This window comes from Spizellomyces punctatus (genome assembly GCF_000182565.1).
Source record: "Spizellomyces punctatus DAOM BR117 chromosome Unknown supercont1.3, whole genome shotgun sequence".
Classification (NCBI taxonomy): domain Eukaryota; kingdom Fungi; phylum Chytridiomycota; class Chytridiomycetes; order Spizellomycetales; family Spizellomycetaceae; genus Spizellomyces; species Spizellomyces punctatus.
The window spans coordinates 1,705,896-1,733,230 of NW_015971539.1; the positions used below are offsets into that span (position 1 = coordinate 1,705,896).

A 27,335-nucleotide genomic window follows, 5' to 3' on the forward strand; every position below is an offset into this window, starting at 1 on the left:
TCAAAAAGGAATAATTGTATACTGCACCTGACTGCACGTGACATGAGCGGACTACGTCAAAGAATCGAAACGCATATTGGAACGTGGACTTGCAACGACCGGAACTGCCGATTTGGGACATGGGGAGTTCGAGCAATTAGGCAGGATAGCGCGGACAATTCACACCAGATCTTCAAGAGCTCGCGCACCGCTACAAATTCAACTTGGAGTCAAGTTCCTCCTTGCTTCGCCGAAAACCACTAGAGTTGCTTGCTGTACTAGGCAGCCATCCCGCGATATTGTCCATTGTCGGCGACTTGCCCTAGGTCACAAAGATGAATATCTTTCGACTCGTTGCGGATTTGATGCATTTGGCTTCAATCGTGATCCTACTGCTAAAGATTACAAAGACGCGGTCTGCGGCAGGTAAGAGCTTATCCTCTTGAGAATCGGGTTGTGATGAGCGCGAAATTGGCGAGCCTTTGGGCGAGAGCATATAAAAACTCGGACAGACTGTGCAAATCTGTAGCATGCCTCACTTACCATCCCTCTCACTCTCTCTTCACTTTCCAGGAATCTCCTTCAAAACACAAGCACTGTATGCTGGCGTCTTTTGCGCCCGATACTTGGATCTCGTCACGCACTATGTGTCATTATACAACACTCTGATGAAGATATTCTTCATTGGCACATCGTTCTACATCCTTTATCTGATGAAAGTGCGGTTCCGAGCAACATGGGACCCAAATCTCGACACGTTGCGCGTCGAGTATCTTGTCGCTCCTTGTGCACTTTTGGCGTTGATCTTCAACTACGCAAAAGGTTTCGATCCAATTGAGGTAAGATGCCAAACACGTGCTTTCAGAGTGCACTTTATGCAAATTCAACATTGGAAGATACGAATTATGCAGATCTTCTGGGCCTTTTCAATATACTTGGAATCGGTGGCTATCCTACCACAGCTTTTCCAGCTCACCCGAACGGGAGAAGCTGAGACCATTACAACGCATTACCTGTTTGCCTTGGGTGCCTACCGTGGATTGTACATCTTCAATTGGGTATGTATCCGGTAATATATGGCGGCCATAGTGCCTTGCCCATGTTGATTTTACATATGCTAATGTGACCATCTTTCTGTAGATTTACCGGTATTTTACCGAAAAGGGCCATGTAGAATGGATCCCAGTTTTGGCGGGCCTCGTTCAGACGGGGCTGTACTGCGATTTCTTCTACGTATACCTCACGAGGTGAGTGACGGCATCGTGCCTCATGAGGCATGTACGAGATGATTTCAACGGCAAACTCAATGGGTACACTTTTATAGAGTCCTGAAGGGCAAAAAGTTCCAACTTCCAGCGTAGAATCCCTAATAATATCTCGACCATGTATAATATGATCGCGAGATTAAAAATAATATATATTCCTGGCTGATACGGAAGTGTACGGTCACCCTTGAACAATAGAATCCTCTGTTTGTTATCCGAGAACGAGACGCATTGTTTGGGTATGATCAATGTTTTTCATTTACATAAATTCAGCGGATTTGGTACGGGTACAAGCTAGTATCCTATAAATGTGTAATCAAAGTCCGCTCGTGTTGTATTGCTTCAAATATATGTCTTGCTTATTTCCTGTACCACATTCTGGTCACACGCTCCCTCCGCATCTTTTTCTGCAACTGGAGAACACCGTACAATAATCCTTCAGCCGTGGGCGGGCAACCCGGTACATACACATCCACCGGCACAATACGATCGCAACCCCTGACCACTGCGTAACTGTAGTGATAGTATCCACCTCCGTTGGCGCAACTGCCCATAGAGATAACCCAGCGAGGCTCGGGCATTTGATCGTAAACCTTTCGGAGCGCGGGGGCCATCTTGTTCGTCAGAGTCCCAGCCACAATCATCACATCTGATTGACGAGGAGAAGCACGAAAGACAATACCAATTCGATCCTGGTCATACCGAGCCGCAGCCATGTGCATCATCTCGACAGCGCAACACGCCAAACCAAAGGTCATGGGCCAAATGGAAGAAGTACGAGTCCAGTTGATTAATCCGTCAATGGTCGTAAGCGCCCACTCAGCGGCATTATTGGCAACCTTTGGAAGATTATAGGGGTTGACAGGCTGTAGGTGCTTCTTGACGTCCGCATCGTTGAAAGAGGTAGGTCCACCTTTTGCGCGCATTTGGGCAACAATCTGAGAGATAGACTCGGACGGGGGCGTTTGAGTGAAGGAGCGGGATTGCTGAACAAGGGCAGGTGACGAAGCACTATTGGTACGAGGGACGAAGTCAGAATCAACTGCGTTTGTCAACGTCATCCTTGGGATGTAACAAACCCTTACCCGACGGCCCCAATCCCTATACATGCTGCCTGGCGTTGGGACACCACCAGCGCAGAAGACAGCGGAGTCCGAATAGCTGGAACAACCATCGTTTACTTGAATCTGTTCTTGAAGATTTGCTGTCGAGCAACAAACGCAAAGAGGTTCTTGGTCGCCCTTTGTCTTCCCGATACCCACCGCGCCCTCAAGAAATGTCGGGTTCTAAATTATTGTTGAGCTGTAGATTTATAATCGAGTTACTAGTTGCCAAGGTGACGGGTGGCACATGCAGCACGATGCCAAACGACGAGCTTTGAGGTCGTTGTAGGATCTTGCTACAGACATTAGCAACCCTAGTTTCGGCAACATGACCTCCTGTTTGCGCTCTCTCCGCGCTCTCCGGGTGCACCGCATTCAGCACGCTCACTTGCGCCCCGTTGTGCGCTCTGCCCCTAGTGCTTTCCACAAGGTTTGACTTGGAACGTGCAGTAATTTAGTCTTTTGCAAACTAATGCATTTTCTTCTCTTCAAGCTCTACTCAACTGAGGCCGCGGAGGTTGAGAATCCGGCAGCAAAGTATGCCCCAAAAGCCGGGCAACTAGCGAGGTTTTGGAAGAAGGTGGCGATCAAGCCCGTGGACGGTAGGTCTGAGGCAAAAAAGAATCTTGTAAAACAAAAAATGTACTAAAACCTCTTTGCAGATCAGTTCCACGTCACTTTGGACGGACGAAGCATGAAGACCCCCGATGGAAATCCGTTGGTGATCCCCGCGAGTAGGAAACTGCTCGCCCTTCTTGTCGCTGGAGAATGGGAGGGCCAGGCCAAATTGTTGAAATCTTACTCTCTGCCATTGGTGAGGGTTATTTTACGGATGGTAACGAGGTGGAGATCAAATTGTTTACCAAAGCATTGTAGACTTCGATTATTGTCCGATCCATCGACGGACTTTCCGATGAAGCAACACGACAAGGTGTAATTGATAATTTGCTTCGATATGTGCACACGGACTCGATTTGGTAAGGTCTTTTGAGATTGTGCAAGAGTTTTGTTTTGATATCTGATGATGTGGGCGTAGCTACTATCAAGACTACCCCGACTCCTTTGTCAAACTCCAAGATGAACACTGGCGACCGCTCATGGCATGGATGAAAGAAGAGTATGGTTTGGACATTAAGACAACCAATGGTATCCTATCCATTCGTCAACCGGAAGAGGTGGTAACAAAATTGCGGTCCATCTTGGAAGACTTTGACTTGATCACGCTGGCAGCATTTGAGAAGGCAGTATTAAGCAGTAAATCATTTATTGTTGCCTTGGCATTGGTCCGGAGGAGGATAACGGTAGAAGACGCCGCCAAGGCCGCCCGCCTGGAAGTATTGCATCAAATTGATCGATGGGGAGAAGTGGAAGACAGTACGTATTACACCACTTTTCGTCACACGGAATTGGCCCAGACACTTATTTGACCTTGATGACAGGCCATGATGTAGATAGAGAGGATCTGACTCGACAGCTTGGAGCCGTTGCATGCAGCTTGCTGAAAGTGGCCAGCTAAAGGAAAGGGGGTTTGGTGCACAGACGTCTAATTGGGTTGCTATAGCGTAGCTGTATTTGCTTCTGCCATACCTTTCATAATCATTGTAGAGTATATTTATTGCAACATGTCAAAGGGGATGACATTCCCTCATATTATTTTGTGAAAATGTGGTAGTGTACTGGGCACACGTTAAGCAATGTTAAGCACTGATGACTAGTGGTGGTTGGCAACGGCAACGCCGGTGAGTAAGCGGCAGTGGTATGCAAACATGAGTTCTGCGGAGGATATAGAGGCAATGTCAAACGTTGCCTTTGCTTTACGACATAACAGCCTTCAACCTTTTTGGACATCATTGGCCATTCTTCTACGACATTCATACGACATTGTTTCTTCCTTTTTAAAGGCCCTCGGCGTCACCCAGAGATAGTGCAAGACTGGGGACACCCGTGCCAGGCGTCTAGGGCAAGCCCATCAACTCCCAGCGGAATTCAAAAATTAGTTTGATAACAATTGTCCACAATGTGAACAGATTCAGTTATCAGACTGAATAGAACAGATACTACACTTGATCTTAGCCAAAAGGCCTGAGAGGATTAAAGAAAACAGGAGGGGGGACGGGGAACGGCGCTTTTTTATAGGCGATGGAGAACTGCGCTGTGGCGCAGATTGAAAAATGAAAAATGCATTTGATTGGCTGACTCTGTTGCCGTGAGAACATGTCATTTCTAGAAGGTTCTTGCCACCAGCAGTCACATACGCGGTGGGTGGACTGTATTACATAAGACCAATCACGATCAGTTCAGAAAGGATGGCAACAACACCATGTTTGTTTTTGATTAAAGACAGGTGCACACTATACAAGCCAAATCATATTATTTCATCCAAGCTATACAGTCACCGCGCTTTGGTTCTTTGTACAATCCTTCTTTAGTCCTCATCCCAGTCCTTGTTTTCCTTGACCTTTGGCCCTCCAGCAGGCTTGCTCATAATAATCTGAAAAAAAATGGGACGTTAGTGATTCTAGTTCTGTCAAGCATACTAGTCAATTCCCTGCTCACCTGATCCACACTCAACACCGTCAAGGTAGCATGTGTCGCCATTCGGATGGCATGGTGTTTTGGAGCAAACGCGTCAAAGATTTCATGTTCCTTTGCGTCAATCAGTCCATTCTCATCGCTCTCAATGTCCACTCCTGCCGCTGCCTTTCCTTGTGCGTGAGCAGCATATAGCTTTGAAATGATCTCGGTGCTGTCCAAACCAGCGTTCTCAGCAAGCGTTCTTGGGATGACCTCCAACGCTTCCGCAAACTTCTTGATCGAGTATTGATTCAGTCCAGCCGTTTTCTCGGCCACTGATTGTAATTGTCTCGCAATCTCAATTTCCGCAGCCCCAGCACCAGCCAATAACCGGTTGTCCTTTGCCACAGCTTTGATAACGTTGACCCCGTCATCAATAGCCCGTTCTATATCATCAATCGCATTTTGAGTACCGCCGCGAATCACAATGGTCGCTGTTTTGGTTGCCTCCTCTTCTTGTCTGAATACAGTGCAACGATCGCTACCAATTTCGACAGTCTCCACGACCTCACAGTAACCCATTTCTTCGGCCATAGGTGCACCCTGCCACATCAAGATCGGTCACCCCACGTGTGTGCTTTAGCCTGGGCAAAATGCATTTGACGTACCAAACGAGTAAGTGCTGTTGCTCCAGTCACACGGCAGAGTCGGCGAAGGTCAAATTTGGACAAGACCTTCAACGCCAACAGGTTGTATCGGTTCAGAAAGTGGAGCGCCAATTCGCCCACTCCACTGCCTGTCACGACCACCTTAACGCCGGAGTCCGCAATCTCCTTGATAACCTACAGACACATTCAGTTGTGAATTGGGCGTTCTCCGTTATGTAGCAAAAGAACTGAACGTTCTTCACCTCTTCCAACTTTGACTCTTCTCCCTTGCTGAAGTTGAGCATTTCCGAAGCATTATGTATCAGAACTGTTCCCTTGGTCTCAGTCAGGGCAACGTCCAGCGGGCAGGTGAAAATGGCCACCTTGGCCTTGGTCGCCTTTGTGGTCACACCTGGAGGGGAGAGTGAGATCAATGACTCGTCTTTAAAGCGAATGAGACTCTTCGCGTACTTTCAGGTTCGCGTCCAAAGACCATTCCCTTGACTACTTTAGTATCGTGAATACTCCCTCCAAGAATCTTGACCACTCGGATACTATCAACATTAAAGTTTGCTGGGTTCTTGGGCATAACCGTCAAGGCAGCCTCGACAACCAAGGGGGCCAGTAAACCTTCATAACCATACTATTTCACAAGTTAATACATATTAGTCAACGAGCCAGTCGCGCACTTTGACATACCTGCTTCGATGCAATAGCAGTTTGAACAACCTTCGTCAGTTCCGCCTCTGACGAAGCATCCTTCACCGTATCAATGGCAAGACCTAAAGTGCGCAAGTAGCGCCAATTGAGTGCCAGTCGTACAATGCGCATTGATCCTCCGAACTCTACCTTCTATAATCTCCAAAGCCTTCTTGCTTGCCACTCGGTAACCTTCAATGATGTCGCTTGGGTGCAGGCCCATGCGCAGCAAGTACTCTGCTTGCTGCAAAAGCTCGCCGGCAAAAACGATGACAAGGTTCGTGCCGTCTCCCACCTAAAGAGATAACCGTTACCAACTTAATATGATTACATCCTACAGCATCGTCCTCTACCTCTGCCTCTTGTTGCTGGGACGCCATCACAAGAAGTTTTGCGGCAGGATGGATAACTTCCAATTCCCGAATGATCGTGGCAGCGTCATTGGTTACGAAAAGCTTTTCCAAGTGATTAATGACCATCTTATTCCGTCCTATTCAGAAATAGCAGCGATTAGCACACCACACGTAGGAACATCTCGCCGTCTTTGACGCGGTACCATTAGGTCCTAGCGAAGTGCGGGTGATCTGTGTCAACTCCTTGATAGCGGCAATGTTCCTAAAGACAGCTTCGTCCAACCCTTGCATGTGCTTTTGTTGTCATATTCGCAAGAAGATGAGGTTAATAAGCGCGAAACAACGACGACATCCCGCTGATACCGCCTACCTTGTACCCATCCTTGAGTAGCTGGGTAAACCCAGACTTGGGGATTTTCATTGCCATTTTGAGGAAGCTTCAATGAAGAATCTGTATAGGACTATCAGACTGACAGCGCGATATTGGAGTAAAGTGAAGCTAGACGTTGAAACGAGATCAAAAGTGTCGCGTGTAAAAGAGATCAAGGGTGGGTTTGCTGCGTCCCACTTGTCGTTCCTGGCAACGAATATTAAATGGGCGTCCGAATCAACGAGTCCGGAAGGTCGCTGTGCCGCAAAATGCTTAGGTTAGACAGCGGACAAGTCGATGGTTCACTGATATTCCAACTTGTCTTGCAACAATCATCGTCATGGTGGGCGTTTTCTCGACCTTTGACTTGCGGTGCTGGATTATAATGCTTTCAAATCCATTTCTCTAGAGTAACACTAGCACAGTTGACAATACTTGTGACGTTCCAGCAGACGTCATTGAGGCGGTGAAGGTGCGCGTAAAACAGTTCACAACCTTCAATACCACCTACTCACTAGTGGATCATACTTTAGGCTTTTCGATTTAGGTCAGTCCTGGAAGCAAAAAAGATTCTAGAGTTGATTCGCTTTTCTCCACCAACACATTGGTTAACATCTATTGCTTCAACATGTCAGAAAGTCCAAGACGAACGCGGCGCTCATTCTGAAGATTGATGTACCTCATCTGAAGGTACAACGCTTTCTCAGTGTAACGTCACCTGCGAGTTCGCTACTGACTGCTTCAAACACAGGTTGTTATTGATGAACTTTTGGAAGACTCCTCAATTGGTGAGGATCTAGGGACACGTGCTGGCCGTGCAAAGGAGGGTCTTTAATTACTTCCGTACTGTATTCAAGAGGACATATCGGATGCCCTTCCCGATACAACTCCAAGGTTTCTAGTGATGAGCTTTGAACTCCGACACAAGGATGGCCGGGTTTCATATCCTCTGTTTGGTGTTTATTATAACCCGGCTGGTAAGTCGAAAAGTGTATTCTGGCCAGTGCCGTGAACGCATGTTCTCATCAAGTTCACCAGCGGCGAGCACAGCAAATCGGATGTTGTATGCTAGCACCAAAAATTATCTCTATCAGCAAACGGATATTTCCGGCAAGGTGCGCCTTGGGATTGATATGAACCGGGTTCTACTGTCAGTCTCTTAACCCACTTTGTCGAGCAGGTCTTTGATCTCACAGATTCGGAGGATCTCACAGAAGAATGGCTTGTCGAACAATTAGAGAATTCAAAAACAAGACCCTAGATCAATATAGTGATCTCTCGCAGTATCTTCCGGCTTACACGGACCATTGAAATTGCATCAGTAGGACAATACGTACAATTAAGCATTTGGTATCCCATTCCCTCATAACATGACAACCTAACTAGGCCTCATTTAATAATGCCAGAATCATGCGGTACAAATCTAGGTATCAAAAAAAGAACCGTCAAAAATCCATCTCGGACAATTTCATGGCAACCTCATGAGAACTTACAGTAAAAGAAACTGAGCAGATAAAATCCAAGCTTTAAGAAGCATTCCTTTTTATGTTGGGGCAGTGTCCGGAAGATTTCGGTGGCGTCGAACATGTGGCGGTTGTTGACAATTCTGCGGTAATGAATGTCAGCATGCATTCTATTCAGCGATACATTTCGTGGTCAACATACTTATACACATGCCATGCGAGGAGGGGAGTATTTAGTATTAGCGCCATCCAGCTTCCATTGATCAGGAACATCAGCCACAGGAATGCGTGCAGGAAATTTTCCGGAAGAACAAACTGATATCGCCCAAAATGCATTAAGTACGGATGATGCCTTCCCGCAAAGTTGCATTACCTACCTGGTTGAGTTTATTGCACAGATCGATAGGATTGATATAATCGCATTCCAAGTCCGAGAACATTATTATCTGATAGGATTGCATAATAGTTCAGCGAGCTGAGCTAGATTGATGTGGACATTTCGAAGAAGTATTGAGCTGTGCAAACTTACGAAAAACACCATGGCAAACAAAAGTACTGCCGCCATCACCACTCCGAAGAGAAATAGAAACTAGATGCCGAGATGCAGAATGGTCAGTCGACTGCAGTGATGAGCTCCTTGCCATGGCTTGGTCCATACCCCTTCTCCGTTCATATCGACAGCTTTCGAGCTCTAAAGGAGTTTAATGCGGTTTCCTTTCTGTGCGAGACAGCACTTTGTAAGGCCCGATTGTGAATTGGGTTTTTGTTTAATCTAGCGGAGGTATCGACCTTGGGTAGATGTCATGTACAACCGCGTCCTTGGGTGCTGGGAGACCTAATTTTGGAGCGGATTGGTTTGGGGCAACCGGTTTGGCCTTTTTTTCCCGGTTGGACGGACGGTTTCGGTTTTTGTTCATCCACAGTACGGTTGACACAATCTGCTTTAGAGAATACACTTTGTCTCTTCTAAAAGTCGCCGGGCATGCGACCCGCCAAGTGTCCTGAAGGATGGTGCATTCGACAGCTTCTCACTTCTGTTGTCAGCACTCAACGGCGTTCAATTACCGTGCGGGCTGCACGTGCAGCAGCCAGGGCACAGGCACAGCGGGAAACTGAGGCTCAACAGCGGGCGAGTAGGCGAGATCCGTACCGTCCTGTTGCTGCTCGTCCACTAGGACCAGTACCCATGGACGTGCAGCGGGCGTACGGGGTGTTTCGGCGTGGATTAATTGAAGGAAATCTCGAGGTTGTGCTTCCCAACTATCGTATCGTCGCGGCCCGAAAGTATCTGCACGCTATCTCTCTAGAGGAGTTTTGTTTAGTGTTGCGAGCGCTTGCAGAGCCCCTAAATGACCGTCGCTACGTACCTGGAAAGGAAGAAGTTGATCAATGGAAGAGCGTCTTCAATGATTTGATTGCAAACTGTTTTAACCACGAAAGAGGTCACGTTCCCGAGGATATTTACGCTATTTTCATCGATGCATACAGTCGTCGGGGCGACATAGAGAGCCTTTCAAAGATCTGGGATCACATGCATCGTGATGGTGTGCAGCCCTCTTTGAACAGTTACAATCTAATTCTAAAATGTTGCGCAAAAGAAGGCTTGTATGAAAAAGCCGAGGAAGTCTACCACTCACTGCTGCTGAGACCCGATATCGAGCCGGATGCCACCACCTATTCTGCTCTCATTAATGTGCGAGCAAGCGTGTCGGATATTCCTGGCGCTCATGGCATCTTGGAAAAGTTGCTGGAGACTGGAGGCAAGCCTCCCATAAAAGTTTTGAACGCATTGTTGACGGCTCATAAGAAACAGGGCGATTTGGAGGGCACGGAGGAGTTATTTGCATTGATCAAGAAGAACGGTCTAGTACCCAATATTGCAACCTATAACACAATGCTGGATGCTTACAGCAAAGCGAACGCCCTTGAAAAAGCGGTAGCCATCGTGAACGAGATGCAAAGTGTTGCTGACAGCTCCTCACGGCCTTACTGTGCGCCAGATTTTATTACTTATAACATTCTTATCAACATGTTCGGAAAGGCCGATAAACCTGAGGACGCATTGAAGTTATTTCACGACATGCTTGAACGCGGAATCCCTCCAGATGTGGTTACTTTCACTTCGATAATGGATGCTTACGGGCGTCAAGGGGATCTGGAGAGCACCAGGACCTACTTCAATATGATGCATCAGTATGGGCTGATTCCTAGCGCTGCATCTTACGCCGTCCTCATCAACGCCATGGGCTATCAGGGCGATCTAAAAGCAGCAGAGACTGTTTATACCGAAATGGTTCAAAGAGGTATATCACCTACCCGGCCTGTGTATCGATCATTAGTTAGGGTGCATGAAATTGCCAATGATCCTCAAGGGGCAGCAAGATGGTACATGGAGATGACAGACAAGCACATTTCGCCTGACGTGACGACATTAATATCGATTATGCGAGTCCATGTGCGGAACGCGCAGTCAGGGCAGAATCTTTTGGACGTCATCCGAACTTACTACAAGGATGCGGAGCGGTTTGGGCGATTGAAAGTTGGTATTTGCAACGAACTGCTGCGCGCACATTTGAAATGTGGGGTTAGTGTGGCTGAAGCAGTTAGTACTGTGTACGAGACGGAGTTTCGGATGCGAAGGATACCTCCCAATTCGTTTACCCTCGAGATTCTGGTTCAGCATGGAGCATCAGCGAGAGAAGACGGTGGGAGCGGCACAGAAAGTGATTTTCCTGAAGCGGCAGAGATGGAGCAAAAGTGGCGAAATATGGTTGAGAACCACCCACACACAAGCACTGGGTCTAGCACGAACCAAAGCAAACTGAGTTCCAAAAGTATTACGTCGGCGGACAGAGATGCCGAACAACAAGCTCGGACAGATCAGCCAACCCCGAGTCAGCCAGCAACGCGGGAGCACATCATTCAAGCATTTGTGAGAATGGCCGATCGCGCCCGGAGGGGTGATTCGATAACGCAGCAGGAAAGAATAACCATAACCTATGAACAGTTGATGGAAGCACGCGCTTTGCTGGAGGTGTTTGGCGACCTATTGAAGGCTGGAACAGTCCCAGGTGAGTTTGCGTTGAACACGATGGCCAAGCGTGTGGAGCAGTTACTGGGGAAGATGAACTGGGTAGAAGAGTCTGGGGCATTGATGACGGCCGCGAGCAACACACGGATTCCGGCGCCTACGGATGGAACATCTTTGCTGGATACACCCCCGATTAAGTACTAGCTAGATGGGCAACAATGGATCCCCCACATCGGCGTAGAACTTGTATAGATATTTATTCCTGTATGTAGCTACCATTGCAAGCTTTTGGTCATTCAGTTTAACCTATTTTCATTATATTGAAAGATTTACTTTATCTATCATCACACTTATACATACTTACAACAGAACAAATTACATTATGTTAACCACATGTTGCGTTTCACTCATAGGTCTAAAATACATCAATACATCACATTCTTGGCCATCACCGGCGCGATAGCATGGTTTCACGCGCGTTCCACCGGGCTTGCAACCAACTCAGTTTGAGAATAATTCTGTTCCATGGCCCAGGGAAACTCTCTGGGCGGTTTAACAAATTCCCCCTTTTTTGCTCGTTTCCTTTCTTTCAGTTTGCACCATACGACACTGATGACAACGCACACGCCGACAATTCCAAGAACAACAGCTACAGCAATAATAGTAGGTTGGAGCAGAGTGGTGGCCGTATTTCCTTCGATGGAAGAATTAGCAGTAACCGGCCGGGTAGGCACAGAGCTGGGAACGACCACAAGAGGTGTTTGAGCCGGAGGAGTAAATGACGCGACCGGAGGAATCGTCGATGCTGCCAACGTATTTCCAGCCTGCGTGGGCGTCGACTGGAGTATCGGATTCACCGATGGCATTGAATGAGTTGGCTTGGACGATGGCAATGTAGGCAACGATGCAGGAGTTTCCACCGGCGGCGCAGGTGCCGGCGAGGGGCTTCCCGCAGCAGGAGGTGGGAGATCAGGTTTTGAAGAGGGCGATGGCACATTGTTGATTGGATTGGCGGGATTAATGGCGGGCGAGATGTTCGGAGGATTGACGGGTAATGGCGCAGGAGGTGAACCTCCAGGCTTCAATGGATTTAAGGACGCAGGCGGGAAGATTTGCCGCTTGTCAAGAGCACGTCTTGAGGCAGAGGAAGATATTGCCAGTTCGTAGGTGAAGATCGCCATGGTACACCGCAGAGAGTTATGGACGACGGGGGAGGATTCGGCGGTTTACGGATTTCTAAAAAGCAAACATCTTTATAGCCGGAAGGAAGAACGCGTATCAGTAGACCAGGGAATGTAAGGGAGCAAAAGTCGTAAGCAAGCAAAAAGAAGCGGAGGAATGGAAGGCAACTTTAAACAAAAACACGATGCGTGACGGACCGAATCGCGTTAGGTAAGCGGATACCCGCTTCGAAAGGCACGTGACTCTGTTGGGTATATCCAGATTCTGGCCTTGTATGCAACCAAACTGTCGTATGCTTCCTTGTCTGCACTTTTGATGGTTTAAAAGATTTGGTGTTGGTGTTGTGTTTATGGCTACAGGGGTCAGCGCATATGTGCATTAGCCGAACTCGCAGTTGATATTCCTCCATTGGTCACTGTCGTAAATTATCAGCCCGCTTTACGGTTCGCCTTTGCCGTAAACCTGTCACCAGCAGCTCCATAAAGGCTTGCATCCAAAGTTGTCGGCGGTGCCGGGGGCTTCAGGTGGAGCATAGTTTAGTGTAGTACACCTGGCCGTTAAGATATGTCAAAGAAAGGCAACATGCTGACTTCTGACTTGACGGCACCGGCGCCGAAGATTACTCTGCGTAGTGAGTCTTACGGCTGCCTGTCTTTATTCATGTTTTGCATTACGACGAATCATCTCTGGTAATATCTTCACAGTGCCGACCAAACGTTCTTCTCCTGAGGATACCTACGTCAACGGAAATGCCATAAAGAAACGAAAGAGTGACATTGCGAATCAGGGGCAAGCTATACCTGCACCGGAGGAAGGCGATGAGAATGCTCGTATTCATGAGCATTATACCGATCCTTCGAGATTCGCAAAGTTGAGGGTGGAGGATGAGCAGATTGGCATTGAAAGTCGGGAGAATATCCAAAAAGATACTGTGACCCATTTATTCTCGCAAGACTACACGTTTTTGGCTCAGAAGCCCGATCACCGCACGCGCCCAATATGGGTTTGCGACGATGGCCGTATCATTTTAGAAGCATTCTCTCCACTTGCCACCCAGGCACAGGACTTTCTCATAACAATAGCGGAACCAGTCAGTCGACCCGCACGAGTACATGAATTCAAACTTACTGCCTATTCCCTCTATGCTGCTGTCTCGGTGGGAATGGAAACGCACACCATCTTGGATGTACTGGAAAGGTTTTCCAAAGTCAAGCTGCCCGAACGGGTGCGAAATTTTATCAAAGAATGTACGATGGCATATGGGAAAGTGAAGTTAGTTCTTAAGGATAACAGGTATGGTCGATTAGTTAGCACGCAGTTATAGCCAGTACTAGGCGAAATTGAAAGCCATCAATCTCCCGAAGAAGTCCTGATTGATATTTCATTGCTGCCCAATCCGTAGATATTTCATAGAGTCTACTTACCCGGAAGTCTTGAAAAGGCTGCTATCCAATCTTGATATCGCCAAAGCCAGAGTCGTGCGTGAAGATGACAACGCCATTCTATCCTTTGGGTCTAAACCAAAAGAACTCGCGGAGCAAGTGAATGGAAAAACGAACGGAACCAGCGGTGGTAACGATAATCCTGATAACTTTGGAGCCGTAATCACTTTAGATGAGGATGAGGATATTGATGACGAATCAGAATTTGTGCATTCCTTTGAAATTGAGAAATCGCAGGTTGAAGAAGTCAAAAAGCATTGTATTGGCATGGACTATCCACTTATGGAAGAGTACGACTTTCGTCATGATGCCCTCACACCGAATTTGGATATTGATCTCAGTCCAAAAACAACGATTCGTGACTATCAAGAAAAAAGTTTGAGCAAAATGTTCGGTGGCGGAGGAGGACGTGCGAGGTCGGGTATCATTGTACTACCCACTGGTGCTGGAAAGACCCTTGTCGGAATTACAGCGGCTTGCACTGTCAAGAAGAGCACGTTGGTTCTCTGTACCAATGCCCTTTCTGTTGAGCAATGGGCTAGGGAATTCCGCAATTGGTCAACTGTCAAAGAGGGACAGATCGCAAAGTTCACGGCTGATGATAAGAAGAAGTTTGTCGGTGACGCTGGTATCGTTGTATCTACCTACACGATGATATCTCATTCAGGAAAACGGTCATGGGAAACCGCCCGCATGATCGAGTGGATCAATACGGTAGAATGGGGATTGTTGATTCTTGATGAAGTCCATGTTGTCCCGGCCAACGTATTCAGAAGAGTTTTAACCACGGTTTCCGCGCACACCAAACTCGGCCTAACAGCGACGCTTGTTCGTGAGGATGATAAGATCGAAGATTTGAACTTCTTGATTGGACCAAAGTTGTATGAGGCGAATTGGATGGATCTGGCACAGAGAGGGCACATTGCCAAAGTTGAGGTATACCTAAAGCGTCCTGCAGCCTATTTTCTTATCAGTCAAACTCAGCTCCAATTGTTATTTAGGCCACGGAAATATGGTGCGGAATGACGTCTGATTTCTACCAAGAATACCTTGAGTCTCGGCCAGGGTATGTGATTATATTGGCTTCTTCTAAGACCTCAATGTGATTTGCCCATTGTTTTCTCTTTTTTTTTGGTTTTTCATTCGCTCCATAGAAAACGGCGCTTATTGTCGGTCATGAATCCTAGCAAGTTTCAAGCATGCGAATATCTCATCAAACAGCGAGAGGCTGCTGGTGATAAGATCATCGTGTTTTCTGATAATGTTTTTGCGTTGGACGTAAGCAGCGAAATCCTAAATCCTACATTCTCGGTTTGACGGTTATGCCTGACATCTCTTTGTCGTATCTCATGTAGTATTACGCTAAGAAGATGGGCAAGCCGTTTATTTATGGTGGAACAGCACACTCCGAGCGACAAGTAGTCCTCGCGCGGTTCAGGGGAGACACTCCACAGTCATATCAGACCGTTTTTCTGTCCAAAGTTGGGGATACCTCACTCGATTTACCAGAAGCAACGTGTCTGATACAAATTAGTAGTCAGTTTGGCAGTCGTCGACAAGAGGCACAGCGAATGGGACGAATTCTGCGGGCGAAGCGACGAAACGAGGAAGGATTCCGTAGTCGTTTCTACACACTAGTCAGCAGGGACACAGATGAGGTTCAATTTAGCGCCAAGAGGAAAAGATTCTTGATCGATCAAGGCTATGAATATAAGGTATGGGTCATCACAGTTGCAACATTAATTTATGGCGATTGACTTACGCCAGTAACCGCATAGGTCGTCGCCAATCTTGAGCAACTGATACCACCAGAGGAGCGAGGGAAGCTCCACCTGTCTAGTCGAAGGGAACAGGTCGAACTCCTCGAGCAGATAAGGAGCCTAAGCGTCGATGCCAGTGGAGATACAATGGGTGAGGAGGACGGATCAGCAAGTGACTTACCGAGACCACGATTTGGGGGCAGTAAGGCTAAGAAATTAGAAGAGGCTGCCAGAAGGGCAGAAAGACAGAGGAAGGAGGAAGCAAAAGCAAAAGAAAAGACAAAGCATTCGCTTTTCAAAAGTTGGAGGGCAGGGAAATAGTATTCTCATCGCGCGCGGTCGTCAGAAAGTTGAATCCTGGTCATGTATACATAAAACTCATTCAAAACATAAAACTGTCGCTTCATTCGTTGTGAAGATTGGCATTGCATTTTGTACTTTTGATCGTATCGCTTTGATGTCAGCATGATTAGGTAACGCGTGACTCCAAGATCTGCACTGATGCGCGATTTTGAGGACACACCAGAGGTATGAGTCCAAAGGTGAGCAGTACATTGAAAACATGTGAACGTAAATGTGTCCTCTTTTACAAATTTTTTGAATTTGCACTTTAGCCATATTCGAAGCGTACTACATCCTCGAAGCGGGTAGATGAAAATGCATGGTTGGACGCCGAGCTGACGAAGCTAACAGCAATGACAAAGGGAGACATCCCTACGACTACAGTTAAGAATAGCAAAAGTCGTCGTGACCGCCACGGAGGAGAAATCCTATCCGAGTCCATTGATGTGCTATCTGAGAATCACGGCGGTGAACAGGAGAGGACCTTGTCGCATGATGATTACGAAGAAGATTTTGAAGTAAGTCATGCACAAAGATTGCATATCTAAAGGGCCACTGCAGTCCTTCCTTTAACATACCGCTGATCGTCAGAACTTGCTATGCTATTTTGATGTAAGGATTACGAAGAGGATTTTGAAGATTTCGAAGATTTTCAAGATGAGGAGCGTCCAAAACCTAGCCAGCCTGAGGGAGTAGTAAAGAATTTGCTAATCCTGCGGGAGAAATCACTAGTTGAAATAAGCGAGGTGAGATTTATGTGTTCATGAAGATTACTCTACATATATGAACCAGGTAGTGCAGGTACAAAAAGCGCTGCAAGCGGAAAATCAAAGAGCATCGTCACGGCAGGAGCAGCGTGCAAAGTACGAGGAGGAGCAATTCAGTAAGCTGATGATCATTTTGTTGTGATTTCCGCGTCGTATAAGCGTACTAAAGATGTGATTGTTAAAGCAAAGCGGGAGCGGACTGGTTCTGCCCTTCCTCAACGCAAAAGAGTAGGGCTTGAAAATGCGTTAAAACAAGCTCAAAGAGCCAAAACTTTGTCTCATGCTGAACGGCGACAGGCAAAAAGAGCAAAGGTGGATGATCATTTCTTCTTATATAAGCACGTAGTGTATGTTTGCATTTTGACAATTAACAATAAGTGCCCCAGGATCTTAGCAATATGGTGACCCTTGATGTTTGCTTTTACGATGTCTTCGATTTGCATCCGATGAATGAATATGAACTGTACATTCGGAATTTTGGAAGTTCAAATGCCGTACAGGTAAATTCTGGCAGATGAAATAAAACCATTCTCGTACTTACAACATTTGGAAAGGCTGCAACTCAAAGTAATGAAGATCGCACAGACCAGGACATGCAGACAGACGTATGGCCAACTGACGTCAAATGGGTTCAATGTCCTCCCGATCAATTTACGGATTCTGGCAGTGGTAATCCATTAACCCATTCAACGGGGCATTTGCGATCCAACAGCAAAATACTAGACGTCGTAGCGAAGGTCGATTCAGTGCGTCTATCAAACTTTTTACAGCGGTCATCTCAAGTTATGGATATTTTACTGGAGGAGAGCACAGCAGCGATGGGAATCTCGAGTGGTTTTGCGGAACAGAGTTCACTGAATATCAGTCAAGGGGTTACTACACTTCAACAACAGAAAAATTTGAGTGGTATGTAAACAGTACTCGCAAGATTTGCGACGGGGAGCGATGCCAACGTCTTTCTCAAAGGTCGTCAGATTCGCGACGTTTGCTATTCCACAACGGATTATCGTCTTTTGTTGGTTGCCTATTCTATGGCATCTGGGGAGCAGGAGAAGGATATCCTCGGCGATAAAGGCATCCTGTGTTTATGGCAGTTGAGCGACCCAACGGTCCCATACCGGTAAATTCTCGTGGAAATGCTTGGTTCATCGCCTATGCATTGTCAAGTAAATCTCTTGCATCTCTCTACAGTGTACTCGTTTGTGAAGGCGACCCAACATGTTGTTGCTTCGCTCCCACCAAGCCATATCTGGTCTTTGCAGGCACAGGGGATGGTAGCGTTCTAGCTTGGAACCTCCAAGAATCTCCATCGTTGCATCGTAAAGTCATAATTGATGGGCAAGAAATACTCCTTCGGTACCCTAGTTATAGCACCAGCGGAATATATACACTGAAAGGCACCCACGACGAACCTATTCGAAATATAATGGCGTTGCATCAATATCGACCGGCGAGGGAGGATAACTGGCATGCGGCTCTTGGTGTGTCATCGGAACTAGAGGGTCAGTCGTTTCAAGTGGCATCATTGGATGAGAGCGGTTGGATGCACATTTGGGTACGTTCACGAGATTGCATTAGAATTTGAAAATGCACAAGATTAACCGTCGTATCCATAGGCTGTGGTGGAGCTACGCAGTGAATCCATTACGGCATCGGAGTTGGATTTCGGTATGGCAATTGGAGGTAGACTGAAGCTCATTCGCAGCACGGGATTCAAAATCTCCCTCCCACGCAGGTGGATAAAATCTTTGACATATGGACGCTTAAAGTCCTAATACTAAATCGCTATCTCGAAAACAGCCAAACACGGTCAGCAGTAACCGACCTGAGAGTTCTTGACTGCAAATTCCGCACCAATGATATCGATCGCTTTATCGTCGGTACAGATATTGGCACAATTATACACGAGTCACGCTTCCGAAATCGCTGCAACCCACGTACATACAACCTCAAAGAGACCACAATAGCCCAAATTGATGGTGTTAGTTCATTGGATTTCTGTCCACACGATCCTCGACTTTTTCTGGCAGGATACACATCAGGAATGGTTGGTATGTTTGCTGCAAATGAGGCGACGGCGATCATGAGATGGACGGTTTCTAAAGGTCCAGTGAGACTTGTACGGTGGTCTCCCCATCGGCCGGCTGTATTTTACGTGCTGGATGAGACGGGTACGCTCCATGTGTGGGATTTATCGGAAAGTGAAGCTCAGGCGACCCAGGTGGTCAAGGCAACCAAGACTGGCGACAATGGGCGGATTGTTACATTTGCCCTAAGTCCGACCATAGTGTCAGCTGCATCAACAGTTTCCCACGCCAATCTGGCGGCGGCTTCAGGCAGAAATGCCACGATAATGCTCGGATACGCAGATGGAACTATGGAAGTGCATTTGTTGGACAGTACGTTAGCAGAAAGGGCGATAGATGAGGAACATGTCCTTGCATCGTATGTGGGTGGAACTCGAGTAAGCCAAAATGCAGGGAAGGAGGATGAGGAGATGTATGAAAATGATCATGATTCCGTGTATGATGCATGACGTCTTTTGGTTTCCTGTAAACTTTGTATATATGGATTGAGGGAAAATACTCTGTAAATTCCATCATTTGGCGCGGGTAGGAGGGATGCAATGAAGAATCTGCCAGTCTCCGGCAGCATAGGTTCTGGACGGATACCAAACAGTCAAGTTAGCAAGACGCAGCAAGGTCGCATCTTAAGGTACTTGGTGGGGGGCTGACGCACAAGTTAGTGGCAACCACAATACGAATATGAAGCGAGCAAACAACGAATCTTAAAAATGTGAGCGTTGACTCGCCAATTAAAAATAATGTATGGTGCCATGCTGTTGCTACAGAAAATTATCATATGTGCCATTCTGCCCCGCAAAGAGGGAGCTGGCATCCCTCTCTGCAACAGGTTGACCTTGCTCTTTCACCCCATTTACATCTGGCTCCCTGTGCGTCTCCTCTGTCTCCTCCTCCCCATTGCCATCCCCATCTCCGTCCTCGTCTTCTTCCTCATCCTCATCTTCGATCACTTCGCCGTGTGCCTTCAATCGTTCTCGGTATTTTTGCAGCTGAGTGTCTTGGTCCGCAAGGCAAACAAGAAGGTCTTCTTGCTCCGATTCAAGCTCGGCGTACTTGGAGGATTGTTCGCTTAACGCATTTTGCAAATTTTGTATGGTTCGTTGGAGGGATTCGATCTGTTGTGTATAAGCAGTTGCCTAAGATTGTAACCAGTGAGGAAAATGAGGATTTCTTGCCGGTACGAATGCCAGGGCTAGGATCTTACTTGCTCAGCGACCTGTGCCTCTAGTATCGGTACTGCTTCCCGAAGCTTGGTAAGCTCCTTTTCCTGTTTTGCTATTATGTCTTTATATGATTGTACCACGGACTCGTCTGCTTCTGCATTGGGACATGATAAAGTTCCACCCATTCTGTAAGCACCTGCCGACTGCGAGCAAGTAAGAAGCTCTTCCCACTTACGCGCAACCTTCTTTTTCGGTGGGCTTCCCCTAGGGGTTACGGTCGTTATCGCCTTCGCAATTGCATCTGCCGACCAGAAAAATACCCGAATCATCAGAAACGGCAGGGCCGTTTTATGACGAGAAAAAGCCTCACAGTACCATGACTGGTTTTGAACAGGTCCACAAACATAGAGTCGAAAAACACTTCTGGCTGGCCGTCAGGTCCTATCGCGGTCTCTTTCTACGAGTGTATAGATGATGCACTTTAGGAATGAACGAGGATTCAAAGAAAAGCGTTCCATAATACCTTCAGAATATGTTGAGAAGTGTTATTCAATTCCTTCGACTCCCGCAAACGTTCCATGCGACTAACATACACGTCCGCGCCAATACGGCTTGTGACTAGCGACTGCAGATTCGCGCTATAAACCAACGTTGAGTCAGCACATCTTTTTGGCGGACGATTTTATGCGGAGCTTAAACACACCGAGTGAACTCTGGTTCCGAATCGTCGTTGTACTCATACAACAAGCCGAGCAGAAAAGCGGCAACACCTTGCAGTAGCGGATTAACTGAAGATTGATTGATTTGCGCTACCAACTATGGCAAGCGTCAACTCTTGAGTACGTCAAGGTTCAGAATTCGTTCAAGGATACCCACAAACTGAATGTTGGACCCTTCCGTAAGTAACTCCTTCACAGCTTCTGGACACTCGTGCACCCATATGCAAAGGAGTGAAAGGATGCCGATTGAAATTCGCACATCTGATCCCTCGCTGCTGGCGTTGAAGAGGGCGAACATGCATCTATGAAGTAAGGATATGGATTCTGTAAATGAAGTGGGATAAGTGGGCTATTAAGAATTCGTTGAACATCATTCATACTATATCGTCTGATCCTTACCTTCATCGTCATCAAGCTTAGTCGCCAACGCCCATTGTTGGCATTGTGAGTTCCCATGGAGGATATGTGAGAGTAACGTAGCAGCAAACCAGGTTGCAAAGGGGTCCTTCCTTGATACATCCCGGTCCAAAATGGATGAGATCAGAAGCGAGCCGGCTGATTCAGGCTTATCTATTGTCATCAACCTCAGTACTTTTATGTGGATTAGCATTTCATTGGATTTATACCTGTGCTTTGAGCGTTCGGGTTGTCTGGTGGAGGTGGTGTTAGAGTTGAAAGCACTGCTAGTTGTGCATCGGCGTTATTATATACATAGCACTACATATTGATCTGTAAGTAACAACATAACATTCAGAAATCATGTGGATTACCACACCTCAAAGACGTAAGCGGCAGCCGCGCGTAAGGGAAATTCTCCTCCATTTAGGGCCAGCTGTATCAGATAGAGAACAGTAGGAACCGGGGGTGCGTTCCGGCGTTCGGCAGAGGTGGCAGGAATCGTGCTTCGTGCCGTTAAATCTTGATTTGCCTTGTGCCCCCGTACAACATCACCCAAAGCATAAAGTGCCTGGGTTTTGACTTTGACAGGTATTCGAGCAGAGAGACCAATTTCTATCAATACAGGCACAATCTTTGCGTGATTCATGACATTCTAGACGCAAAGACCATCATCAGGTATAGCTCGGCTGCGAGAGAACTTATGAGGCGGCGAATTACCTGGTTTACCGCTGCACTTGGATTCTTCGGAGCTGCCAAGATCCTAACAAGCTCAAGGACCAAGACCGCATTCACGATCTTCTGGTCCGCCCATACGATACTTTCATGCGACAGTGGAATATCCACTGGTGTGGAACGATCGGGTAACATTGTGCGCACGGTGAGTAGAGACGGTATTCGCTGTATACAGCTGGTTTCGCGGAACAAGTTCTATATGGGATTGCCGTAAAAGTTAGCACCACACACAATTGGAAGCGTAACACTTGCCACGATAGGTAATAGTCGTCCCATACCTGATTTGAGACGTTATACTTCAACAAGTTATGCGTCAGCTGCAGACAGTCTTGAACTATAATACCACCGTCAGTGGCGCCTTCTTCCAAGATAATTCCTAGGAGTCTTTCAAACGCGTTTTCAAATGCAATGATTTTCTGGATGTCGGCATTGTTTTGGGTGAGCCCGATCAAAAGAAGGAGGCCCTCTAACATGCAAATCTGTTAACCTCTATAAGCTCCACGCGCAAACAAACACGGGCAACTACCATTGCGAATAATTTCTCGTCGATCATCCAATAAATCAATAAGCCTATTCCATGCAGTTCACGTATTAGGATTCCCGAAATGGTCGACCATACCTTGTGCAGGAAGCTGTTCACTTACCGGGAGATGCCAAGTGGACTCGTCAGAATGCAATCTTGCAGTCTGGCTCCAGTGTTTTGAAGAAGCGTACTCAAAAGCTGCACGGTATTAAACCGGACATAGAAGTCGACTTCCTCCAAAATGTCAAGCAATAAAGTGACGTTTGCTGGGTCCTGCGGGGTCGGTGTCGTCAGGTATATTTCTTGCCCCCCACGCGTCTCTCATTGACCGAACCTTTGTATAAATCTCTGTAAACATGACACCTAAGTCATTCGGATCGTCAGCGCCCTTTGGAGTTGTAGGTAAAGTTTTAGCCCAGTGCGTTGGTGCGTCCCTTGAAGCCCGTGTTGAGAAAACATTCGTGTCCTACCCCTTTGTTCGGCGTATCCAAAGTGCATAGCACATTCAAAGTTTCTACAGTGGCCTTTACAATGTCCACATCCATGCGGTCGTTCCGTAATACATTGATGAGAACCGGCATACCCTTCGTCCCTACTTCCTGCACACGTGTGTTAACATCAGTAGACTTTCTTATAAATTGCATTCGGACTATCAGTACACTACGCAATCCCACAGTCCCAACAGACTATCTATCTCTGCGACTTGGGACTCTTTCATTTGCTACTAACCAATTTCCAGTCTCGAGCCAGGCCTTTCAAGCCCATCACCGCGGCTCTCCGGTCCTCCAGCAATGTCGAGTTCTGCACTCTGTCACATAGCTTATGAACCGTTTCCGCCCCAGATTGAGGAGTACCTTTATCGCCTCTTAATGCCGAGTATCCTTGGAAAAAAACATTCATCTTTGCATGCGATCACAGCACCATTTCATGTCGTTTCAGCATTTGCAGCTCCGGTCCAACTTACGGTTCAAATCGCGTAGCCACGTGACTGCTCACGCAAGCGCGTTCTGAATGCTGCTTCATCGCCAGGACTTGGTGTCCTTTCAGATGGGTGAGAGATATCATGCCAGTTCTAGAGAAAATCAAGCTACTTTGCGCCCTTTACGACTGCACCCAATTTATGGGAATAGCGACCTTCAAAGTAGACGGGCAGGAGGAGTGGCCAACTATCCGCATGAAGGAGAAACTGATCGTGAGCGTGGGGACACTGCCATAGCACTTTACCCTAGAAGAAACTCCTTTAGATCTTATTCATTACCTCCCGCATTTTCGGGGGAGTCTACAATAAATAGAGGAAGAGAGGAAACCACTGACGGAATACTGTCCCGGTTTCGGAACGATCTGCTAGAAGAAGTGCTGATGGAGTTGCTACAGGACGTTGCAGTGGTACCACTTGACGTTACGATCTATTTCCCTCGCCTTATTATTTTCAAATCTCTTACTCAACTTGTTATTTAGTACAGCATTGGAGAGACTTACCGCTACGTACCCGGCAGACCCAACAAAAAGCTGTCATCTAACAGCGCCGTAGATTATAGAAGGGCTCTGCTTCAACCTGACATCGTAAGGCGTGCAACATGGTAGTGCCCGGGCTGTTCTCACGCATGAATTTTCAGATCTGCACCTACGGCTGCACCCACCGGGCCAGTTCCTGCTGTCCTCCTTGCAGTTTCCGGGGTCCCTGCCAACATCTCATACCAGAAAGCCATCCACCGCGCCGCGATCACACAGATCTAATCCAAATGACAATGATACGGGATTCTGTGATGGATGAAACAATTTCAGAAATGATTGGGGATGTTGTGATGGTAAATTTTAAAACATTCCGCACCTTATCACCTCAGAACGATTCTTACTGTTAGCATAAAGCACACATTTGGAAAGGCCCACCCTCAGACGCGCGATAACAAAGTGTGCGACAACATGTTTTCGAGTCTCATCAACTTGATCGTGAAAGATACCGTTCAGGTACCAGCAGCTGCCACATGCCCATCACATAGTGTAACTGGACTTGAACACCTCCATCCAGGAAGTCATTAAAGAAGAAGCCCTTGACTACGTTCGTCAATCCAAGGCGGAGGGGATTTTTCAGTTGATCCTAGAAGATGATCTCATCAAACCAATTATCTACGAGGAGTGGAGTGAGATTGTTCGAAACGTATTATTTGGTGATATCATGATGGAAACCCTCCATGATGAAATTAAGGATGCAGTTTTAGAGGCAAAGGATGAGGTATGGGAACATCTTGCTAGAAATTAACTTTCCACTTACCTGTTACTTCAACCAGATACTTGGAGCAAGAAGTGTCCGCCCACAACGAAAGGCCAAATCTGTGATGCTGGATAACGTCATGGATCATCTGTTCCATCGGATGCTTGTCGCTAGCCTGATACAACGAATCGCGCGTGATAACCCCGATGCACCAAATGAGGCGACAAATGTGGATGCGGAAACTCTAGAACATTCACAGAGAGAATGAACGGACAACACGCATGTCCTCGAAGATGGGCAAACCCATGTCTGATGTTAATTAAAGCAACTCTGAATACTGTATATATATCTTTACAGACTAACGCAATATAATGTATTTATTCGCCTCATCCACTCGGTAGACAAGTTTGTCGCCCATCGCATCCGTTTCGTCCGTGTCGGCTCTATGCGGTGTCCCATTGCTCGGACGGAAGAGTCTACCACCGTAAACGGAAGATTCTTCCATGGTCATCGTAAAGTCGGGATGATCGCCTATTCAGATTGGCGGTGTAAGCGGTGCGAAGACAATAAGTGAGATACGGCAACCTACCCGCGATCGTCACCGTCCATCTGAAGAATCTCCTACAAACAGCATCGATAGACACTTGCGCGGACTGATACTCCGGAAATTCAACTGATTGACAGGAAGTACAGCTCGCCAGCACGTAAACGTCGCTACATGTAGTCTCAGTGCTGATCGTACACAGCAACATCCGTCCTCGGGAGTGCATACCTCTTCTTTTCCTCACGCACGAAATCCATGGTAAGGTTTACCAGAGCCATCGTCCGAGAGATTTCTTCGTGTCTACATGGTATCAATTAAATCAGTATTCTGCTCTGCTTCATGCTGCAGTCCAGTAGCTTGCCAACCCATACGTTGCTTGGCCAGTCGCGAAAAAACTCGAGAGATCATCAATCACAATACAATCCGGTAGTTCAGGAAGACCGGGTATTGACGTGACATGTGGGAACCAAGCCAAGAACATTCTTAAGGCGTAGGAACTGGTAATGTATCTGTGGAAGATTACATTCGTTGTTAGTTCATCGCTTTTTGAAGCAGAAGTCGCTAATGACTCCATACCGAATATGAACTCGAGCCAAAACGCTGGGAGTTGGTGGAGAGCTTCCAAGGGGCACATAAGGCTGCGTAGCCCGCAAAGCCTCTTTGTTGGAACAAATATACAGTACAGTTTCTCCCCGTCGTGCGTGTTTGAACGCGTACTGAAACAACATGCACGATGTCTGGCTAGAGGGCAGATTAAAATAACTTTCACAACTGGAGAACATGTTCGAAGCGTACCACTTTAACGGGCCAAGCAATAGAATCCCTTCCGTTCCAATGTCCTTGTCAAAGCCGTGTTGGTTAAAGTCATCTTCGAAGCCAAACAGGGATGTCAAGGTGTTTTGGGGCTTCTCATCCTGTGAGGTCTCAGCCGCCACAACATTCAACATTGTAAAGATAAGATGTTAATGGAATCATTCCCGATTGGGTTCGTGTGCTGGGAGAAGAGCGTTGCAAGGAAGATCACTGCTTGCTGGATGAGTCATCGCCTTTGTGGCGATCACTTTTATCGTAAGCACGATCGCCCGCCCCTCATGAGGCATCAAACCATCTAGTACACCGTCGGAGGCTGCTTTATGACTTTGTTGTGGTGACCTTTCCCATCGTCTTTGGCGAGGGTCATTGTTGGCAATTAGATAATTTGTATCCTCAATAGCTTTGCATCGACTCCCCCCGTATCTCTTTGAACCAGGCTAGGAATAACATTGGTGATAACCTGACCAATCCAGCAAGGTTCGAGGAATTCAGCGGCGATGCAAAGATGATAGAGGTCACTTCCGTTCTGTGTAAAGTTGAACTTATGGAGATTCGATGGGCGATGTCCGCGAGTGTTTTAGATTCGTTTAGGCCCTCTTCAAGTATCTAATCCCCATTGTAAATGTAGCGAGATACGATATCCTATACAAAATGATACCAAGTTCTCTCAATCCTTCAGAGATGCAGGGCATACTTTGGCAATTTGCCATTGAAAAGCAAGACAATGTTTATCGATTAGATTGCTTTTTTTTTTCTTTTGTAATTTCATAGATCTGAAGAGGTTTTATTGTTGAATAGTATACTGGTAGCCAACTTTGATGATATGACGCATTAAAATGATAGCTTGCGTACACATACTTGGGCATGAGGTGCGCACATTTGAGGTCGCAAGGGAGGGACCCTTGAAGTCTGACAATGTTGCGACGGATATCGCGCACCAGTGGTTGCATGTCTAGTAATGGCCATTATCTTCCGCAGTCATATTCGCGTAGGGTCAACCTACTCCGTACTCTTTCTTGCCGTGTTCCCGCCATCCCGCCAACGATCTTTCACAGCGCAGCGAAAGTACCATGGCATTCAGCCGGGTTATTCAGAAAATGTTTGTACCCCAGCGCCATTGCCGCGAAGCTAGTTCTTGAGGGATATGGTCGTAACCATTACCTTCATGCGACAAAGGGGCATCAAACAGTAACGCAATTCTTGAATCTTGAATCGTAGTGCTTTATTCG

At 46.9% G+C, this 27,335-nt stretch overlaps 13 protein-coding genes across 15 annotated transcripts; 7 read left to right on the forward strand and 6 right to left on the reverse strand.

Annotated features, from left to right (window-relative positions):
• The first annotated feature begins 86 nt into the window (after window positions 1-86).
• On the forward strand, window positions 87-1,465 carry SPPG_02348. 2 transcript variants are annotated; one of them, XM_016750638.1, is made up of 5 exons: window positions 87-405; window positions 553-818; window positions 876-1,037; window positions 1,120-1,226; window positions 1,304-1,465. In XM_016750638.1, the coding sequence occupies exons 1-5, from the start codon at window positions 315-317 to the stop codon at window positions 1,338-1,340; spliced, it is 663 nt and encodes a 220-aa protein (XP_016611339.1). In that variant the 5' UTR covers window positions 87-314; the 3' UTR covers window positions 1,341-1,465. The 2 variants fall into 2 exon arrangements, with proteins under 2 accessions (XP_016611339.1, XP_016611338.1); XM_016750637.1 differs by having other exon boundaries at window positions 891-1,037.
• Window positions 1,376-2,525, reverse strand: SPPG_02349 (NADH-ubiquinone oxidoreductase 19.3 kDa subunit, mitochondrial). Its single transcript, XM_016750639.1, has 2 exons — window positions 2,330-2,525; window positions 1,376-2,255 (listed from the first exon to the last, which is right to left on the reverse strand). Exons 1-2 carry the CDS (start codon window positions 2,416-2,418, stop codon window positions 1,604-1,606), a joined length of 741 nt encoding a protein of 246 aa, XP_016611340.1. The 5' UTR covers window positions 2,419-2,525; the 3' UTR covers window positions 1,376-1,603.
• A 107-nt stretch (window positions 2,526-2,632) lies between these two features.
• On the forward strand, window positions 2,633-4,010 carry SPPG_02350 (ATP synthase complex assembly protein ATP12). The gene is made up of 6 exons (XM_016750640.1): window positions 2,633-2,777; window positions 2,841-2,949; window positions 3,010-3,161; window positions 3,224-3,324; window positions 3,384-3,721; window positions 3,787-4,010. Exons 1-6 carry the CDS (start codon window positions 2,676-2,678, stop codon window positions 3,861-3,863), a joined length of 879 nt encoding a protein of 292 aa, XP_016611341.1. The 5' UTR covers window positions 2,633-2,675; the 3' UTR covers window positions 3,864-4,010.
• Window positions 4,011-4,639: 629 nt separating this feature from the next.
• SPPG_02351 (T-complex protein 1, theta subunit) lies at window positions 4,640-7,316 on the reverse strand. The gene is made up of 10 exons (XM_016750641.1): window positions 6,931-7,316; window positions 6,764-6,854; window positions 6,561-6,697; window positions 6,358-6,502; window positions 6,208-6,290; window positions 5,980-6,151; window positions 5,772-5,920; window positions 5,530-5,703; window positions 4,904-5,464; window positions 4,640-4,838 (listed from the first exon to the last, which is right to left on the reverse strand). Exons 1-10 carry the CDS (start codon window positions 6,985-6,987, stop codon window positions 4,773-4,775), a joined length of 1,635 nt encoding a protein of 544 aa, XP_016611342.1. The 5' UTR covers window positions 6,988-7,316; the 3' UTR covers window positions 4,640-4,772.
• On the forward strand, window positions 7,200-8,191 carry SPPG_02352 (uncharacterized protein; the record flags this gene model as incomplete). Its single annotated transcript, XM_016750642.1, has 8 exons — window positions 7,200-7,273; window positions 7,351-7,402; window positions 7,464-7,477; window positions 7,566-7,620; window positions 7,682-7,718; window positions 7,788-7,907; window positions 7,969-8,045; window positions 8,111-8,191. The coding sequence occupies 8 exons, from the start codon at window positions 7,200-7,202 to the stop codon at window positions 8,189-8,191; spliced, it is 510 nt and encodes a 169-aa protein (XP_016611343.1).
• On the reverse strand, window positions 8,186-9,213 carry SPPG_02353 (uncharacterized protein). The gene is made up of 6 exons (XM_016750643.1): window positions 9,052-9,213; window positions 8,923-8,982; window positions 8,771-8,839; window positions 8,596-8,708; window positions 8,424-8,536; window positions 8,186-8,353 (listed from the first exon to the last, which is right to left on the reverse strand). The coding sequence occupies exons 1-6, from the start codon at window positions 9,064-9,066 to the stop codon at window positions 8,313-8,315; spliced, it is 411 nt and encodes a 136-aa protein (XP_016611344.1). The 5' UTR covers window positions 9,067-9,213; the 3' UTR covers window positions 8,186-8,312.
• A 142-nt stretch (window positions 9,214-9,355) lies between these two features.
• SPPG_02354 (pentatricopeptide repeat domain-containing protein) lies at window positions 9,356-11,848 on the forward strand. Its single transcript, XM_016750644.1, has one exon. It carries the CDS (start codon window positions 9,376-9,378, stop codon window positions 11,626-11,628), a length of 2,253 nt encoding a protein of 750 aa, XP_016611345.1. The 5' UTR covers window positions 9,356-9,375; the 3' UTR covers window positions 11,629-11,848.
• Window positions 11,711-12,763, reverse strand: SPPG_02355 (uncharacterized protein). The gene has a single exon (XM_016750645.1). It carries the CDS (start codon window positions 12,603-12,605, stop codon window positions 11,895-11,897), a length of 711 nt encoding a protein of 236 aa, XP_016611346.1. The 5' UTR covers window positions 12,606-12,763; the 3' UTR covers window positions 11,711-11,894.
• Window positions 12,764-12,768: 5 nt separating this feature from the next.
• On the forward strand, window positions 12,769-16,222 carry SPPG_02356 (DNA repair helicase rad25). Its single transcript, XM_016750646.1, has 7 exons — window positions 12,769-13,237; window positions 13,311-13,899; window positions 14,009-14,984; window positions 15,050-15,114; window positions 15,203-15,326; window positions 15,404-15,763; window positions 15,827-16,222. Exons 1-7 carry the CDS (start codon window positions 13,171-13,173, stop codon window positions 16,127-16,129), a joined length of 2,484 nt encoding a protein of 827 aa, XP_016611347.1. The 5' UTR covers window positions 12,769-13,170; the 3' UTR covers window positions 16,130-16,222.
• Window positions 16,223-16,309: 87 nt separating this feature from the next.
• On the forward strand, window positions 16,310-19,453 carry SPPG_02357 (the record flags this gene model as incomplete). Of its 2 annotated transcripts, XM_016750648.1 has the most annotated exons (12): window positions 16,310-16,336; window positions 16,423-16,455; window positions 16,513-16,668; window positions 16,768-16,896; window positions 16,952-17,033; window positions 17,102-17,229; window positions 17,304-17,417; window positions 17,472-17,823; window positions 17,884-18,037; window positions 18,109-18,472; window positions 18,534-18,652; window positions 18,718-19,453. In XM_016750648.1, 12 exons carry the CDS (start codon window positions 16,310-16,312, stop codon window positions 19,451-19,453), a joined length of 2,394 nt encoding a protein of 797 aa, XP_016611349.1. The 2 variants fall into 2 exon arrangements, with proteins under 2 accessions (XP_016611349.1, XP_016611348.1); XM_016750647.1 differs by lacking the exons at window positions 16,310-16,336; window positions 16,423-16,455; window positions 16,513-16,668; ... (1 more) ...; window positions 16,952-17,033; window positions 17,102-17,229 and having other exon boundaries at window positions 17,242-17,417.
• A 264-nt stretch (window positions 19,454-19,717) lies between these two features.
• On the reverse strand, window positions 19,718-23,460 carry SPPG_02358 (uncharacterized protein). The gene is made up of 17 exons (XM_016750649.1): window positions 23,267-23,460; window positions 23,008-23,136; window positions 22,872-22,925; window positions 22,659-22,810; window positions 22,541-22,584; window positions 22,293-22,480; window positions 22,000-22,209; window positions 21,659-21,934; window positions 21,510-21,600; window positions 21,283-21,453; window positions 21,041-21,207; window positions 20,868-20,980; window positions 20,688-20,802; window positions 20,540-20,621; window positions 20,400-20,465; window positions 20,206-20,318; window positions 19,718-20,137 (listed from the first exon to the last, which is right to left on the reverse strand). The coding sequence occupies exons 1-17, from the start codon at window positions 23,435-23,437 to the stop codon at window positions 19,763-19,765; spliced, it is 2,517 nt and encodes an 838-aa protein (XP_016611350.1). The 5' UTR covers window positions 23,438-23,460; the 3' UTR covers window positions 19,718-19,762.
• Window positions 23,461-23,579: 119 nt separating this feature from the next.
• On the forward strand, window positions 23,580-25,138 carry SPPG_02359 (uncharacterized protein). Its single transcript, XM_016750650.1, has 5 exons — window positions 23,580-24,100; window positions 24,154-24,345; window positions 24,407-24,505; window positions 24,567-24,770; window positions 24,826-25,138. Exons 2-5 carry the CDS (start codon window positions 24,280-24,282, stop codon window positions 25,015-25,017), a joined length of 561 nt encoding a protein of 186 aa, XP_016611351.1. The 5' UTR covers window positions 23,580-24,100; window positions 24,154-24,279; the 3' UTR covers window positions 25,018-25,138.
• SPPG_02360 (uncharacterized protein) lies at window positions 25,032-26,311 on the reverse strand. The gene is made up of 6 exons (XM_016750651.1): window positions 26,089-26,311; window positions 25,870-26,034; window positions 25,665-25,802; window positions 25,522-25,593; window positions 25,339-25,463; window positions 25,032-25,280 (listed from the first exon to the last, which is right to left on the reverse strand). Exons 1-6 carry the CDS (start codon window positions 26,238-26,240, stop codon window positions 25,108-25,110), a joined length of 825 nt encoding a protein of 274 aa, XP_016611352.1. The 5' UTR covers window positions 26,241-26,311; the 3' UTR covers window positions 25,032-25,107.
• Between the last annotated feature and the right edge of the window lie 1,024 nt (window positions 26,312-27,335).